Source organism: Oncorhynchus mykiss, chromosome 17 (genome assembly GCF_013265735.2).
Source record: "Oncorhynchus mykiss isolate Arlee chromosome 17, USDA_OmykA_1.1, whole genome shotgun sequence".
NCBI classification, from domain to species: Eukaryota; Metazoa; Chordata; class Actinopteri; order Salmoniformes; family Salmonidae; genus Oncorhynchus; species Oncorhynchus mykiss.
The window spans coordinates 27,256,539-27,272,811 of record NC_048581.1 but is presented as its reverse complement, the minus strand read 5'-3'; the positions used below and the strand labels follow the sequence as shown (position 1 = coordinate 27,272,811).

The following is a 16,273-nucleotide window of genomic DNA, read 5'->3' as shown; positions in this document are numbered from 1 at the left end:
TTGTAATATATACTATAAAATCAAGTACAGTTGTTTTTCTTGGATATGACTATTCTGTCAGGCCTACTTGTCCGTTTATAAATTATGCGTAATATATGGTAACGCCTTTTTCGCTTCCCCTACTCATTGTTATTTGATAGTGCGTGTTTGTGTGAAGAACAATAAACGTCATGTTGCTATGCCAGTGAGAAAAGGAAACGTCGGCCAGTGACCGCGGTCAAGTGAAACAACAACAAAAAATGTCCTGACACCTGTTAGAAGTAATACATTTGAGTGAATGAAAAGGCATGGACCTAAGTAAAATAAGAAATTCGTTTGTTGGGACTTGATTGAGGCAGAAGAATAGCCGATTTACTTATGGCAAGTCCGGAGAGAAATAAGAAGATTCTGCTTGATATGGTGAAACAGCCCAGCAACGACCATTGTGCCGACTGTGGGGCCCCTGGTGAGTTATATTTAATAGAATACATGTTAAAACATTATTGATAGCCTCTAACATTTGACATATTTAGGTTACCATTGTGGTTAGGATATGGTACAGATAGGAACTGTAAAACGGGGCGGCAGGGTAGCCTAGCGGTTAGAGCATTGGACTAGTAACCGAAAGGTTGCAAGTTCAAATCCCCGAGCTGACAAGGTACAAATCTGTCGTTCTGCCCCTGAACAGGCAGTTAACCCACTGTTCCTAGGCCGTCATTGAAAATAAGAATGTGTTCTTAACTGACTTGCCTAGTAAAATAAAGGTAAAATAAAAAAAATAAAAAATAAAAAAAACAAAAGTTTAAAGTAGTGAAATATTGAGGGACCCCAAACAGAAGCTATGTCTTCTATGTGACTATTTCATATTAATGATCGACTATTTCAGTGTGATTGTCTATTGTTTATAGAATGTGGAGCATGAGCAAAAACCTAAGCCATGTAAGACAAGTGAGTTATAGTTGCATTTGCATTTATTCCACTGGATTTCACTGCTGATTATGTTCTTACTACGACTGTGATGTGGTTGTCTCACCTAGCTATCTTAAGACGAATGCACTAACTATAAGTCACTTTGGATAAGAGCGTCTGCTAAATGACTAAAAAGTCAAATTAGTACAACCATGGCATGTCTTAAAGTTATAGTCCATTCAGTCAATGATTACAAGGGTTCCTCCTTTCCAGTAACTCTCTACAACTCATCAACCAGCCTAGAAGAAAACAACCAATCAAGGCATGACATACTACAGAGTCCAATATCCAAACTATAGTAATGTGGTGCAAAGGTATACAGGCTGCAAACATGTCCAGTGTCTGATTGATTGATACAGTGTCCTATTACTGCTATTCACAGAGCCAGACTGGGCCTCATACAAACTTGGTGTGTTTGTATGTGTGAACTGTTCTGGGACACATCGGGACCTTCCTGCCATCAGCCAGATAAAGTCCATACGCTTGGATTTCTGGGATGATTTCCTAGTAGAGGTACAGTTTAACATGTCACCATGGCCCAGGAGTGTACCAAGGACCTTTACACCTTGAAGGATGTACTCTCAAGATCACTCAATAGTCACAATCCCTTTGATGTTGTCATGTTATAACATGCTTATTATGTTATTATTATGTTATAACGTTCCTATTATGTTTCTAATTGTAGTTTATGAAGACAAGGGGTAACGCAGCAGCCAATGCGTTCTATGAGAAGTGTGTTCCACCCTTCTACTACCGGCCACAGGAGAAGGACTGTGTGTGAGTGGAACTATATCAATGTCTTCATTCGCTCACTCAATTTAAGGAAGTGTAAATTGTGATGACTTGACAGTTGTTCATTCAGTGGAAGGATGTAGTATTATTTCAAGAGAAGAAGAAGAAACATCTTGGCGTCAATTAGCCTACAATTGACTGAGTTGGCAAATACTACAGGGTTTGTGGTCGAAGTTGAGTCATATATTCAACACAAAAAGTTTGTATTTTTAAAATATTAGTTTTTGTATTTCAATCTTTAACCTTTTGGTTTCCTGACAGTGTTCTTAAAGATCAGTGGATACGTGCTAAGTATGAGAGGAGAGAATTCACAGGAGAGAATAACTCCCTTCAACAAGTTTATAGTTCAGGTAAGTGCTAAATTTTGACAAGCCTTCATGGATAAGTCTATTTATTTTATTCAAATTGTCTAGGAACACAAGACATTACATCGCTGTCTACAGAGCAAGGCATAGAACCAAACGTACCAAAATACTGCGCATGAAGAGACGAGGGATACTAACTAAATCAATGTTTTGTATTGGTTGGATCACATTCAGGACTTTACGAAGGAATATTATGGAAGAAAGGCAAGGACAACAAGCAGTTCCTGAAAAGGAGATTCCTGCTCTCTGAAACTGACTTTACCTTGAGATACTTCACCAAGGAGGATGTAAGTTGGTTGAAATGCAGAAGACACATTTCAGTTGAATGTATTCAGTTGTACAACTGACTAGGTATACCTCTTTCCCTTTAAGTAGCTTCTCTCCATCCTCTTCAATCAGATAACCCAGCTAACAAAATGTCGTCCTGGGTACGTGCCCAGAACGCTTTGGAAAAGTCACAGGGAACAACCCCAGTTACTTAAAACAATGGGACTCCCTAAATCTCTCTCAGATCATTACCAATCCCATGAGGTATGACCCCAAATACCCAGAAAGGCTACTCTCCTTGATGTTATCCTCACAAATAATCCTGATAGGTATCAGTCTGGTGTTTTTCTGTAGTGACCTTAGTGATCACTGTGTTCTGAATTGGCTGCTCAGTTAAATTACCTGTACTGATTTGTCATAGACGCTTGCTGAAAAACTTGAATGAGAAACCTTCCTTCATGACCAAGCCTCTGGAAATTAGCATAGAATCCGCTTGGTCCCTCCCCTCTGTCGAAGATGCTTGGACCTTTTAAAAAATATATTTTCAGTGGTATTGTTAAATTAACAGGCATGCCCCCATAAAGAAAATTATCATTAAAAACAGGTTCAGCCCCTGGTTCGACTGTGATCTGGCAGAGTTACTTCACCTCAAGAACACTATTTGATGAAAGGATCTGTATACAAATACTCAGGCTGACTGGCTGTTGTTCAGGCAATTGAGAAAGAGTGCACTCAGGCACGGAAGGCCAAAGTCAGTTACTTTAAGGAGCCGTTCTCTCTCTGTGGGTCTAACCCAAAGAAGTTCTGGAAAATGGTGAAAGACCTGGAGAATAAACCCTCCTCCTCACAGCTGCCCATGTCCCTCAATGTGGATAATGTGGTTGTGGCTGAGCTCTTTAATCATCACTTAATTGAGTCAGGATTCCTATTTGACTCAGCCATGCCTCCTTTCCCATCCAACACTTCCTCATCTCCCAGCCCTTCTAATGTGACTAGCCTTGATGCTACTCCCTCTTTTTCCCCTTCCTCGCTACTCAGCTTCTCCCTGCAGGCGGTCACTATGTCTGATGTGCTAAAGGGGCTCCTTATTAAACTTTACCCCAAAGAAGCATCTGGGACAGATGGCTTACATCCTTTCTTCTTTAAAGTTGCAGACCCTATAGTTGCCGAGCCTGTCTCTCCTCTCTGGGGAGGTTCCCAGTGCTTGGAAGGCAGCCACGCTGAAACCTTTATTTAAAGGGGAGATCAAGCTGATCCCAGCTCTTATAGGCTAATTTCTACAGTATCTTGCCCTGTTTACCAAAGTGTTAGAAAAACTTGTTAGTAATCAACTGACTGGCTTTCATGATGTCTATAGTATTCTCTCTGGTACGCAATCTGGTTTCCACTCTGGTTCAAATCAAATCAAATTTTATTTGTCACATACACATGGTTAGCAGATGTTAATGCGAGTGTAGCGAAATGCTTGTGCTTCTAGGTCCGACAATGAAGTAATAACCAATGAGTAATCTAACCTAACAATTCCACAACAACTACCTTATACACACAAGTGTAAAGGGATGAAGAATATGTACATAAAAATATATGAATGAGTGATGGTACAGAACGGCATACATATGAGATGAGTAATGTAGGGTATGTAAACAAAAGTGGCATTGTTTAAAGTGGCTAGTGATACATGTAGTACATAAAGATGGCAAGATGCAGTAGATGGTATAGGGTACAGTATATACATATGAGATGAGTAATGTAGGGTATGTAAACATTATATTAAGTGGCATTGTTTAAAGTGGCTAGTGATACATTTTTCCATTATTAAAGTGGTTGGAGTTGAGTCAGTATGTTGGCAGCAGCCACTCAATGTCAGTGGTGGCTGTTTAACAGTCTGATGGCCTTGAGATAGAAGCTGTTTTTCAGTCTCTCGGTCCCTGCTTTGATGCACCTGTACTGACCTCGCCTTCTGGATGATAGCGGGGTGAACAGGCAGTGGCTTGGGTGGTTGTTGTCCTTGATGATCTTTATGGCCTTTCTGTGACATCAGGTGGTGTGTGTGTCCTGGAGGGCAGGTAGTTTGCCCTGGTGATGCGTTGTGCAGACCTCCCTACCCTCTGGAGAGCCTTACGGTTGTGCATCTGGTTATGGATGTGTCACTGCAACCATAAAGGTCCTAAATTATGTAATCACTGCCTTTAACTCTAAGCATTGCTAAACTGCTATCTTTATTGACTTGGCCAAGGTTTTCGATACTGTAGACCATTCCATTCTTGTTGGTCGGCTAAGGTGTATTGGTGTCTCTGAGGGGTCTTTGGTCTGGTTTGCTAACTACCTCTTTCAAAGAGTGCAATATGTAAAGTCAGAACATCTGCTGTCTCAGCCCACCTGTCACCCCAATGCTCGAACCCAGGCTCCACGCTCTTCTCAATTTACATCAACAACATACCTCAGGCAGTAGGCTCTTATCCACTTACAGTGCATTCGGAAAGTATTCAGACCTCTTGACTATTTCCACATTTTGTTACGTTACAGCCTTATCCTACAATGGTTTCAATTGTTTTCTTCCGCTCATCAATCTACACACAATACCCCATAATGACAAAGCAAAAACATTTAAAAAAAACATTTTTGCATATTTATAAAATTTTAAAAAACTGAAATATCACATTTACATAAGTAATCAGACGCTTTACTTAGTACTTTGTTGAAACACCTTTGGCAGCGATTACAGCCTCAAGTCTTCTTGGGCATGACGCTACAAACTTATGGGTAGTTTCTCCCATTCTTCTCTGCAGAGCCTCTCAAACTCTGTCAGGTTGGTTTCATCAGACCAGATAATCTTGTTTGTCTGAGAGTCCTTTAGGTGCCTTTTGGCAAACTCCAAGTGGTCTGTCATGTGCCTTTTACTGAGGAGTGGCTTCTGTCTGGCCACTCTACCATAACGGCCTGATTGGTGAAGTGCTGCAGAGATGGTTGTCCTTCTGGAAGGTTCTCCCATCTCCACAGAGGAACTCTGGAGCTCTGTCAGAGTGACCATCGGGCTCTTGGTCACCTCCCTGGCCAAGGCCCTTCTCCCCGGATTGCTCAGTTTGGCCGGGCGACCAGCTCTAGGAAGCGTCTTGGTGGTTCCAAACTGCTTCCATTTAAGAATGATGGAGGCCACTGTGTTCTTGGGGACCTTCAATGCTGCAGTCATTTTTTAGTACCCTTCTCTAGATCTGTGCCTTGACACAATCCTCGGAGCTCTATGGACTATTACTTTGACCTCATGGCTTGGTTTTTGCTCTGACATGCATTGTCAACTGTGGGACCTTATATAGACAGGTGTGTGTTTTCCAAATCATGTCCAATCAATTGAATTTACCATGTGAACTCCAGTCAAGTTGTAGAAACATCTCAAGGATGATCAATGGAAACAGGATGCACCTGAGCTCAATTTCGAGTCTCATAATAAAGGGTCTGAATCCTTATGTAAATAAGGTATTTCTGTTTTTTAATTTTAATTGATTTGCAAAATTGTCTAAAAACCTGTATTCGCTTTGTCATTATGGGGTATTATGTGTAGATTGATGATGATTTTTTAAAAATTGTATCTATTTTAGAATAAGGCTGTAATGTAGCAAAATGTGGAAAAAGGGAAGGGGTCTGAGTACTTTCTGAATGCACTGCATCCACTTATATGCAGATGATACAGTCTTATAATCATCTGGCCCCTCCCCAAATTGTATATGGAATGCTCTACAACAAAGCTTTCTTAGTGTCCAGCAAGCTTTCTCTGCCCTTAACCTTGTTGTGAACACCTCCAAAACAAAGGTTATGTGATTCGTTAGGAAGAATATCTTACTGACACTGGTGGCTGCTTCGCGTGATGTTTTTTTTTTTATCTCTACCATTTTGCCCTTTGTGCTGTTGTCTGTGCCTGATAATGTCTGTGCCATGTTTTGTGCTGTTACCATGTTGTGCTGCTGCCATGTTGTGTTGCTACCATGTTGTGTTGTTGTCATGTTTTGTGCTGCTACCATGTTGTGCTGCTGCCATGCTGTTTTGCTACCATGTTGTTGTCTTGCTATGTTTTTGTCATACTGTGTTTCTGCCATGTCTTGTTGTTGTCATGCTGTGTTGCTGCCATGTTTTGTTGTTGTTTTAGGTCTCTTTATGTAGAGTTGTGTTGTCTCTCTTGTTGTGATCCGTGTTGTCAATTTTTGTAGATTTTTTATCCCAGCCCCCGTCGCCACAAGAAGCCTTTCCCTCTTGCTAGGCCGTCATTGTCAATAAGAATTTGTTGTTAATTGACTTACCTGGTTAAATAAATGTTAAATATAAAATACCTGAGAAGGGCTCATCATAATGCTGCCTGTTGTGTATTATTGACCCTAGTCCAAGAAGCCCAAAGCAGTCATCTCTATGAAGGACCTCAATGCCGTGTTCCAGCCGGAAAAGATAGGCCACGCCCACGGGCTGCAAATCTCCTACCTAGAGGGAGAACGGACCAGAAACCTGTTTGTTTACCATGACAACAGCCAGGTAATAACCAATGACAAAACTTAATTGAAACGTTGTCATGAAGACGTCTAGAGATTCAAATTCCTCTCTCCTTCTAGGAAATTGTGTCCTGTTTCAATGCGATTCGGGCCACCCGGTTTGCTTACCTCAAGAAAGTCGACCCTAATGCCAGGGAGTGTGACGTGAGTACAAACTGTTTCAAAGTAGAAGTCTTGTATCGCCGTAACTGACATGATATGTCACAGGTGACGTCATACTTTCAAGGATTTCCTTGGTACAGATCTGTCTCCTTTCTATGTTTTTTGTTTGTGCAGCTTGTACCTTTGATAACCAGAAGTAGCATTAAAGAAGGCTACATGGAGAAAACCGGCCCCGCGGTTAGTAATCCATCAAATCCATTGAACATAGTGAAGTTCTATTGTGATATACATCGAGAGCCCCAGAAACTCAACCTGTATGATGGTCAGCCAGGACTGATTCTGTATCTGTTCTTAGCAATGGGAGACATTCAAGAAGAGATGGTTCGTCTTAAACTTAACGGACAGAAAGATGTCCTACTTCAAAACTTCACTGGTAATGACAACAGAGAACATGCATAAACCATTTGTATTTGTGGAGAAGAATGTTGTAACTAGTGTGTGTGTGTGTGTGTGTGTGTGTGTGTGTGTGTGTGTGTGTGTGCGTGTGTCTGGCTGTGTCTATGTGTGTATTGCTGTGTGTCCGTCCATAGGATGCTTTGGAACTAGGAGCTGTCTTCATCGGCACAGAGGTCCATGGCTACTCTGTGAGGGAGGTCCAGCCTAAGGGGAACCGCAGTGGCAGGTGGAGGTTCGGGGTCACCTTGGAGACGCCAGACAGGCAGTTTGTCTTCCTGTGTGACCAGGAGCAGGACCAGAGGGAGTGGATAGAAGCCTTCAAACTAGTAATCTCCCAGCCTATGCTACCGCAGCACTACAACAGTATGAAGACCATTCACTGTTCACCATGTTTACAATATACCAGCAGCATGAGACTTATGATTATTATAAACGTGGTCAATGACAAGAAATTATACTTTTGAGTAGCTGAAATAAGTTTATTTTTTATTTTTTATGATTGACAATGTGTCTTTATTTGTTTTTTCAGCTGAGGCAAACATGAGAAGGATGACAAAATGAATGGTGTATAAACTGGAGGAAAGGAAAGCAGCATTTACATGAAGAAATGGCAATGTGTGAGGCTGGCTGCCTGTTTCAGAGAGCCTACCAGTGACAGGCGGAGGCTTCTCACAAGAGGGGATCAGTGAACTCTTCAATGGAGTCATGTTTATCGGAAAATGATGAGAGGCTAAATGAACTCAGGCTAAAGAGGCTAAACGAACTGAAGAGCTGCCAATGTGGACCAGCACTGGTAATCATTGCAAGTCACCATTATCCAGGGCACCTTGCAAACCGGTGACAGGACTGACTATTATGAGATGGGAACTGATGTCATTGTCGGGGACATTGGGAATGTAATATATACTTTCTATTAACTACTGTTCATATACACTGAGCATATAAAACATTAAGGACAACTTCTTTCCATGACAGACTGGCCAGGTGAAGGCTATGATCCCTTATTGATGTCACTTGTTAAATCCACTTCAATCAGTGTCGATGACGGGGAGGAGGTTAAATAAGGATTTGTAAGCCTTGAGACAATGGAGACATGGATTGTGTATGTGTGCCATTCAGAGGGTGAATGGGCAAGACAAAATATTGAAGTGCCTTTGAACAGGATATGTTAGAAGGTGCCAGGCGCACCAGTTTGTGTCAAGAACTGCAACGCTGCTGGGTTTTTCATGCTCAGTAGTCACGTGTGTATCAAGAATGGTCCACCACCCAAAAGGACATCCAGCCAACTTGACACAACTGTGGGAAGCATTGGAGTCAACATGGGCTATGTTGGGCCTGCATCCCTGACACCTTGTAGAGGCCACGACATGTGACAGACCAATACCTCACGAGGTATTGTTCTCAAAATAAGGTCTGGGCATACTGCCAAATTGCAGCTACTGATAGTGAGGATTCGTTCAGTCAGCCACTTGCATGAACACAGAAATTGGTTTTAAGAAAAGCACTAACATTAAAATTGCCATTACAAAGGCAGTCCCCACCATTACCAGGATTTTAAGGATGTTGCTCTGGGTGGCCAGTCCACCTCACACCACAGGAGCAACAGAACAGCCACCAACTCCTTGAGACAAATCAAATGCTCCTTTAGAGCTGCATCTGGTGGCACCTCACAGAGACTGGAGAACAGCCGGCAACACTGCCCCCACACCACTCTCCACCACTTCTCTTCCCAGGAACTGCAAGCAGATACACTGAGCTATGCCCAAGCTGTACACAGTCAAAGAGGCCCAATACAGATTTTGTAGCCACACTGCCCTCCACACCAACCTCTTCAATTCCCCCTAGAACCTCCCTCCTATGCCACCAGACCAGGCCTATCACAGCACAGCTCAACCAGACCCAGCCCATCACAGCACATCTGTCACACCCTGATCTGTTTCACCTGTCCTTGTGCTCGTCTCCAACCCCCTCCTGGTGTCATCCATCTTCCCCATTATCCCCTGGGTACTGATACCTGTGTTCTCTGTTTGCCTGTTGCAGGTTCATCTTGTTTGTCAAGTCAACCAGCGTTTTGTCTCAGCTCCTGCTTTTCTCCAGTCTCTCTTTTTCTCGCCCTCCTGGTTTAGACCCTTGCCTGTCCTGACCCTGAGCATGCCTGCCGTCCTGTACCGTTGCCCACTACTCTAGATTATCGACCCATGCCTGCCTTGATCTGTCGTTTGCCTTCCACTATTACTGTAATAAAAAAATCTTCAACACAGTCTGCATTGGGGTCTTACCTGAAACCTAATATCTCTACCAGACCCGGCCCATCACAGCACACTGTCGAGGGTAGTGCACCACATGATGCAGTCCACACCATGCATCATTCACATCATCAGCCCTCATATGCTGAGAGTTTGGAGCTTCGCCAGCCACACTGCCCTCCACACCACCCTCCTCAATTCCCGCCACAACCTCTCTCCCAGGCTAGTTTCGGTTTCCCTCCCTACTCCCATCCCCAGGTCAGGCCTGAGACACTCCTGCCCCCCATGGAAGCCCCAACCCTGCAACAGGAGCCACACCAAGGCATCCTGTGCACACCCAGAAGAATGCAGCACTGGCAGCCACTCCGGTCCTCTGTAGCAGCTCCACTCCTTTGGTGGGAGCTTCATCCGGGTGGACTGAGCTCTGCCAACACTGCTCTCCCAGTTCCTGGCCCAGCCTCTGCGTCCTGTGACTTGAGGGACGACTGCCAAATGCTCAGTTTGTTCTGCTCTCACGTGGTTGCCAGGGGCCTTGGCAAAGGTTCAGCTCACTCAAAAAATAGTTACAGATGATCTTATGCCTGTTAACTCTTATGTGAATAAGCTGAATACGCCCTCTGACTTTAAATCTCGAAGGGGGCTTGGGATAATGCACTTAAATATGCGAAGTATGATTTTAAAATGAACACAATTGACATTTGAGCACAAGACTAGTGTCCTGACGTTCTGGTTCTCTCGGAAACATGGTTCAATGGTTCTGTCTTTGATAAAGACATTGAAGTAAATTATTATAATGTATTTAGATGTGACAGATCACAGAAAGGGGGAGGAGTGGCCATATATGTAAAATATAACTCACGGTGTCATAAGAAAAAATGCAACCCCCTCCCCAACATTAAAAATATTTTCACATGACCCTCCTCTTTTACTGTGAAATACATTTAACACCCTCCCCCCCTCATAGTATGAACTAAAAATAATGTTTTTGACCACAAGTAACAATAACTGTAGTGACCCAATGTTCATAAATGTTGAAATTGAATTTGCCCCTTCAGAATACTTTTGTAGCTCAGTTGATGCCAAGCAGGGCTACTTGGACTGACCCCATTTTGGTTGACTGAGAAGTCTCAAATATACACTACCAGTCAAAAGTATGGACACACCTACTCATTCTAGGGTTTTTCTTTATTTTTACTATTTTTTACATTGTAGAATAATATTGAATACATCAAAATTATGAAATAACACATCACATAGTAACCAAAATAGTGTTAAACAAATCTAAATATATTTTATAATTTAGATTCAAAGTAGCCACCCTTTGCCTTGATGACAGCTTTGCACAGTCTTGGCATTCTCTCAACCAGCTTCACCAGGAATGCTTTTCCAACAGTCTTGAAGGAGTTCCCACATATGCTGAGCACTTGTTAGCTGCTTTTCCTTCATGCTGCGGTCCAACTCATCCCAAACCATCTCAACTGGGTAGAGATCAGGTGATTGTGGAGGCCAGGTCATCTGACGCAGCACTCAATTCGACCATGAAGGCCTGATTCACTCAGTTTCCTATGAACAGTTGATGTTGAAATGTGTCTGTTACTTGAACTCTGTGAATCATTTATTTGGGCTGCAATCTGAGGTGCAGTTATTATAATGAACTTAACCTCTCCAGCAGAGGTAACTCTGGGTCTTCCTTTCATGTGGCAGTCCTCATGAAAGCCAGTTTCATCATAGCACTTCATGGTTTTTGTGACTGCACTTGAAGAAACTTTCAAAGTTATTGAAGTTTTCCAGATTGACTGACCTTCTTGTCTTAAAGTAATAAAGGACTATCGTTTGTTTCTCTTTGTTTATTTGAGCTGTTCTTGCCATAATATGGACTTGGTCTTTTACCAAATAGAGCTATCAAGTGTATACCCACCCTACCTTGTCACAACACAACTGATTGGCTGAAACGCATTGAGAAGGAAAGAAATTCCACAAATTAACTTTTAACAAGGCACACCTGTTAATTGAAATGCATTCCACGTGACTACCGCATGAAGCTGGTTGAGAGAATGCCAAGTGTGTGCAAAGCTGTCATCAAGACAAAGGGTGGCTACTTTGAAGAATCTCAAATATATTTTGTTTTGTTTAACACTTTTTTGGTTAATACATGATTCCATATGTGTCTCTCTTGTTGTGATGTGTGTTTTGTCCTATATTTATATTGTATTTAAAAAAATATATAATAATAATCCCAGGCCCCCGTCTCCGCATGAGGCCTTTTGCCTTTTGGTAGGCCGTCATTGTAAATAAGAATTTGTTCTTAACTGACTTGCCTAGTTACCTTAAAGGTCCAATGTAAGACCACTCTGATTACCTTAAAGGTCCAATGTAAGACCACTCTGATTACCTTAAAGGTCCAATGTAAGACCACTCTGATTACCTTAAAGGTCCAATGTAAGACCACTCTGATTATCTTAAAGGTCCAATGTAAGACCACTCTGATTACCTTAAAGGTCCAATGTAAGACCACTCTGATTACCTTAAAGGTCCAATGTAAGACCACTCTGATTACCTTAAAGGTCCAATGTAAGACCACTCTGATTATCTTAAAGGTCCAATGCAGCTGTTTTTATAACAATATCAAATCCTTTCTGATAGCAATTATGTACCTTACTATGATTGTTTTCTATTAAAATGGTAAAAAATTATGCTAGGACTGTCTGGGAGTGGCCTGAGTGGGAGAGGAAAACTGAAAACTACCTGTTATTGGTAGAGAGGTTTGGAACTCTTATTGGTCTATTAACTCATTTACCACTTGGGGATGTCACCAGCCATGCCAAAACTCCATCCCCCCAAAACAGGCAGACATTTCAGGCTGTCTTTTAAAACAGCTCTTACACTGAAGGGGCATTATTATAATTTCCACAACTGCAGAGTAGTACTCCAACCATTTAGTGTGGAAATATATATAAAACATTTAAATCACGTTTTTGACTGCACTGAATCTTTAAAGCAGAAAAGGAGGGTGATCTGCACATCCTACACTTGAGAATACCAGTTTGGGCAAAAAAATAAAATCAGGTGGCAATGCTTTCAGTAGGAGAGAAAGTTATGGTTATTTACAGTTTTGAGGTGAGTGAATATATTAACCAGAAAATGGCAGTCTTGGAAGTGTCTAACTTTTTAACAATTATAATACTATAGGGGCACAAGGCGAGACCCAGATGCAGACACTGGAGGCAGATGGTTTGAGTCTTGATATTTATTTAACAAATCCAAAAGGGGTTGGGGTTATTTTATTAACAATCCATAAGGGGTTGGCAAGAGAATAGTCATGGACAGGCAAAAGGTCAAAACCAGTTCAGAGTCTAGGAGGTACAGTGTGGCAGGCAGGCTCCGGGTCAGGGCAGGCAGAATGGTCAGGTAGAGAGTCCAGAAAACAGGCAAGGGTCAAAAGCCGGGAGGATTAGCAAAAGAGAATAGAAGCAGGAGTACGGAAAACCGCTGGTTGACTTGAAAAACATACAAGACGAACTGGCACAGAGAGACAGGAAACACAGGGATATATTCACCAGGGAAAATAAGCGACACCCGGAGGGGGTGGATACAATCACAAGACAAGTGAAACAGATCAGGGTGTGACAAATACAACAAACAGACGTTATACAAGACAAGCCTACAGTTGCATTGATTGACATATTCTCATGAAACCTCTCTCTCAGCAATGAGCAACAGCCTCAAGACACAGACATACTGTATTTCCGTGCTTTCAAACACACACACAGAAAGAGAGAGATAATTAATTGGTGTTTATTAATTAAGTACATTTTTTTCTTCGAGAGGAAAAATCCCTTTCGGAAAATTTGCAATCTGCCTTACTGTACTTCCCCTTACTGCACTTTCGGTTTCAATTCAGGCATTCTAGCCTACACACCGAACCGCAATGGCGTTGCTACATGAAGAACTTCTTACAGATATAGGAAAATGTCTCACATGTTCAATATGCTTTGACATTTTCACTGATCCGGTGACTTTAACTTGTGGCCACAGTTATTGTATGAAATGTTTAGAGGATTATCTACTTGGAAAAACGAAGACGAGGAAGGATTGTCCCGGTTGCAGAGGAAAAATTCGAACAGGTTTTAAACTGAATAAAAATGTTCTACTTTGTAACATCGTGAATGTTCATTACGAACATAAACGTTTTGTATCCACTGAAATTTTTACAAAAGGACATGAAATGGAAGTGGTAAGTTAAAACGTTTTTATGAACACAGTATGCTTATTGACTCCTGTCACGATCAACGTCGCTACATAATAACACGGAATTTTAAATAGGAATACATCAGTTTGGAGGATTCACTTTTATATATTTTTTACCATAAACAAGTGCACAACTATAAATAACTTTATAGTAGTTATCAATTAGTAGAAATAGTTTAATTGTATTATATAATATTACATTATATAATTGTTAGGACTTCAAAGAGGATAAAGCTGAAGAATGTGTGGCCTCACACTCACAACAGACTGATATCAACAGACCATCTGAGCTGGGAAGTACTATTCAACAGCAACAGGTAAACTTTCCAGATACAGTATTTACAGTAGGCTACAACTTCCTCCTTAGTTGGTTTTCTTTTTTAAAGATCATATTTTTTAAAGATCATATTTTTTAAAGTTAATTTTCATGCTCCGGTGTTGTGTTATCTTGTCATATAGATGGAGGCCCCTGTTGTTATAAATGACACAAGCTCAGAAGTGACAGATGACAGATGTCCAGATGTCCCAGCCTCCCATGATGGTCGGGTTCAGGAGTTGCCTATCTCCCCTCCTTCAAATGACAGACACCGGGCTGAAGGTAGACTGTAGGATTTGTCCTATTCTTGAGTCTCATTTGAATATTACTCCTTAGAATGTACTGAATACTGTAAATATAATGTGCTGTTTTCACCAATCAACCACTAGATGGGGTAGCCTATATACAGTATAGCCATTCGAAGACATCTGTTGAATTAGAGTACATCAGATACCAGTGGATTAAAGTACTTGAATAAAAATACTTTAAAGTACTACTTTTGGGGGGTATCTGTACTTAACTTTTAATATTTTGGACAACTTTTACTTTTACTTCACTACATTCCTAAATAAAATAATGTAATTTTTACTCCATACATTTTCCCTGACACCCAAAAGTACTGGTTATCTTTTGAATGCTTAGCAGGACAGGAAAATGGTACAATTCACACACTTATCAATAAAACAATCCAGGTCATCCCTACTGCCTCTGATCTGGTGGACTCACTAAACACAAATGCTTTGTTTGTAAATGACGTTGGAATGTGCCCTTGGCTATCCGTAATTTAAAAAACAAGAAGATTGTGCTGTCTAGTTGGCTTAATATAAAGAATTTGACATGATTTATACTTTTACTTTTGATACTTAAGTATATTTTAGCAATTACTATTAATTTAGATACTTAAGTATATTTGAAACCAAATACTTTTAGACTTTTACTCCAGCATTATTTTACTGGGCGACTTTCCCTTTTACTTCAGTCATTTTCTATTATAAAGGAACACTCCACCCAAAAACAATATTTTGGTATTTGCAAAATGCATCATACAGGGAGGATTTTGGTATTTTGAAAGTTACATATCTTGAAAACTTGATTGCTGACAAGCAAACATTTTGGGACTTTGTCAACAAAGAACTAATGAAACAAATAGTTTTTGATGGGATTCTTTTTTAATGGTATTTTTACTTTTACTGAAGTATGACAATTAGGTCATTTTTTCCATCATGGTCAGATACAGTAGGCTGATAAACTTGACTGTGTTCATCTAATGACTTCAATCTCACATTTTGTCCATGTCTGTCAGCAGGCTTTGCCCCTCCACCCCATCCTCTGCCTGGGGTCAGCTTCTCCTGGCTCACCTTCAACCCAGCCCTAGGCCACAGGAGCCTGACCTTCATACCCAAAGAGCACAGAGTGGTGACCAAGAGGACGTCCTCCGCATGCCATGACGGCCGCTTTGACATCAGCCAGTGGATGGCGGAGCAGGAGTTCAGCGAAGGCTGCCACTATTGGGATGTAGATACGTCGGCGAGCGTGGGCTGGGCTGTCGGGGTTTCCTACCCCAGCATCGGCCGCAGAGATCAGCTGGGTCGCACAGCCAACTCCTGGTGCCTGGAGTGGAGCAGGAACAAGCTCTGCTACTGGCACGATAACATAGAGGAGTTTATCAAACATGGCTGCCCCAGTATCGTTAGACTGGCTCTGGATGTGACGAATGGGACCTTGTCATTTTATAGCCTGTCTGACAGTCAGACTCTGCTGCATTGTGTGGAGGAGGGATTCACAGAGCCAGTGAGGCCAGTGTTCTGGCTGTTTGGGCTGAAGCTAAACAATGCTCTGTCCTTTCCTCCTTGCGTGTCATAAGGATATGTGAGGATGGGGACAACATAAAGAGTTGTCTGTTTACGAGTGAGATAAATAAAATAACATATTTAGTAATTAATATATTTAGCACAATATTCCTATTAGAGGTCAAAATAAAATGACAATCACCCATAT

General features: G+C 41.5%; 2 protein-coding genes across 4 annotated transcripts; both read left to right on the top strand.

The window, feature by feature from the left end:
• The first annotated feature begins 17 nt into the window (after window positions 1-17).
• LOC110493571 (arf-GAP with dual PH domain-containing protein 2) lies at window positions 18-8,551 on the top strand. 2 transcript variants are annotated; one of them, XM_021567925.2, is made up of 11 exons: window positions 18-445; window positions 1,331-1,461; window positions 1,634-1,725; window positions 2,002-2,090; window positions 2,280-2,392; window positions 6,744-6,890; window positions 6,968-7,051; window positions 7,184-7,246; window positions 7,365-7,442; window positions 7,600-7,791; window positions 7,995-8,551. In XM_021567925.2, exons 1-11 carry the CDS (start codon window positions 358-360, stop codon window positions 8,007-8,009), a joined length of 1,092 nt encoding a protein of 363 aa, XP_021423600.2. In that variant the 5' UTR covers window positions 18-357; the 3' UTR covers window positions 8,010-8,551. The 2 variants fall into 2 exon arrangements, with proteins under 2 accessions (XP_021423600.2, XP_021423599.2); XM_021567924.2 differs by having other exon boundaries at window positions 22-445; window positions 7,600-7,828.
• Window positions 8,552-13,292: 4,741 nt separating this feature from the next.
• On the top strand, window positions 13,293-16,272 carry LOC110493569 (E3 ubiquitin/ISG15 ligase TRIM25). 2 transcript variants are annotated; one of them, XM_021567918.2, is made up of 4 exons: window positions 13,293-13,945; window positions 14,175-14,276; window positions 14,419-14,557; window positions 15,579-16,272. In XM_021567918.2, the coding sequence occupies exons 1-4, from the start codon at window positions 13,640-13,642 to the stop codon at window positions 16,136-16,138; spliced, it is 1,107 nt and encodes a 368-aa protein (XP_021423593.2). In that variant the 5' UTR covers window positions 13,293-13,639; the 3' UTR covers window positions 16,139-16,272. The 2 variants fall into 2 exon arrangements, with proteins under 2 accessions (XP_021423593.2, XP_021423594.2); XM_021567919.2 differs by having other exon boundaries at window positions 13,319-13,945; window positions 15,582-16,272.
• The last annotated feature ends 1 nt before the right edge of the window (window position 16,273 follows it).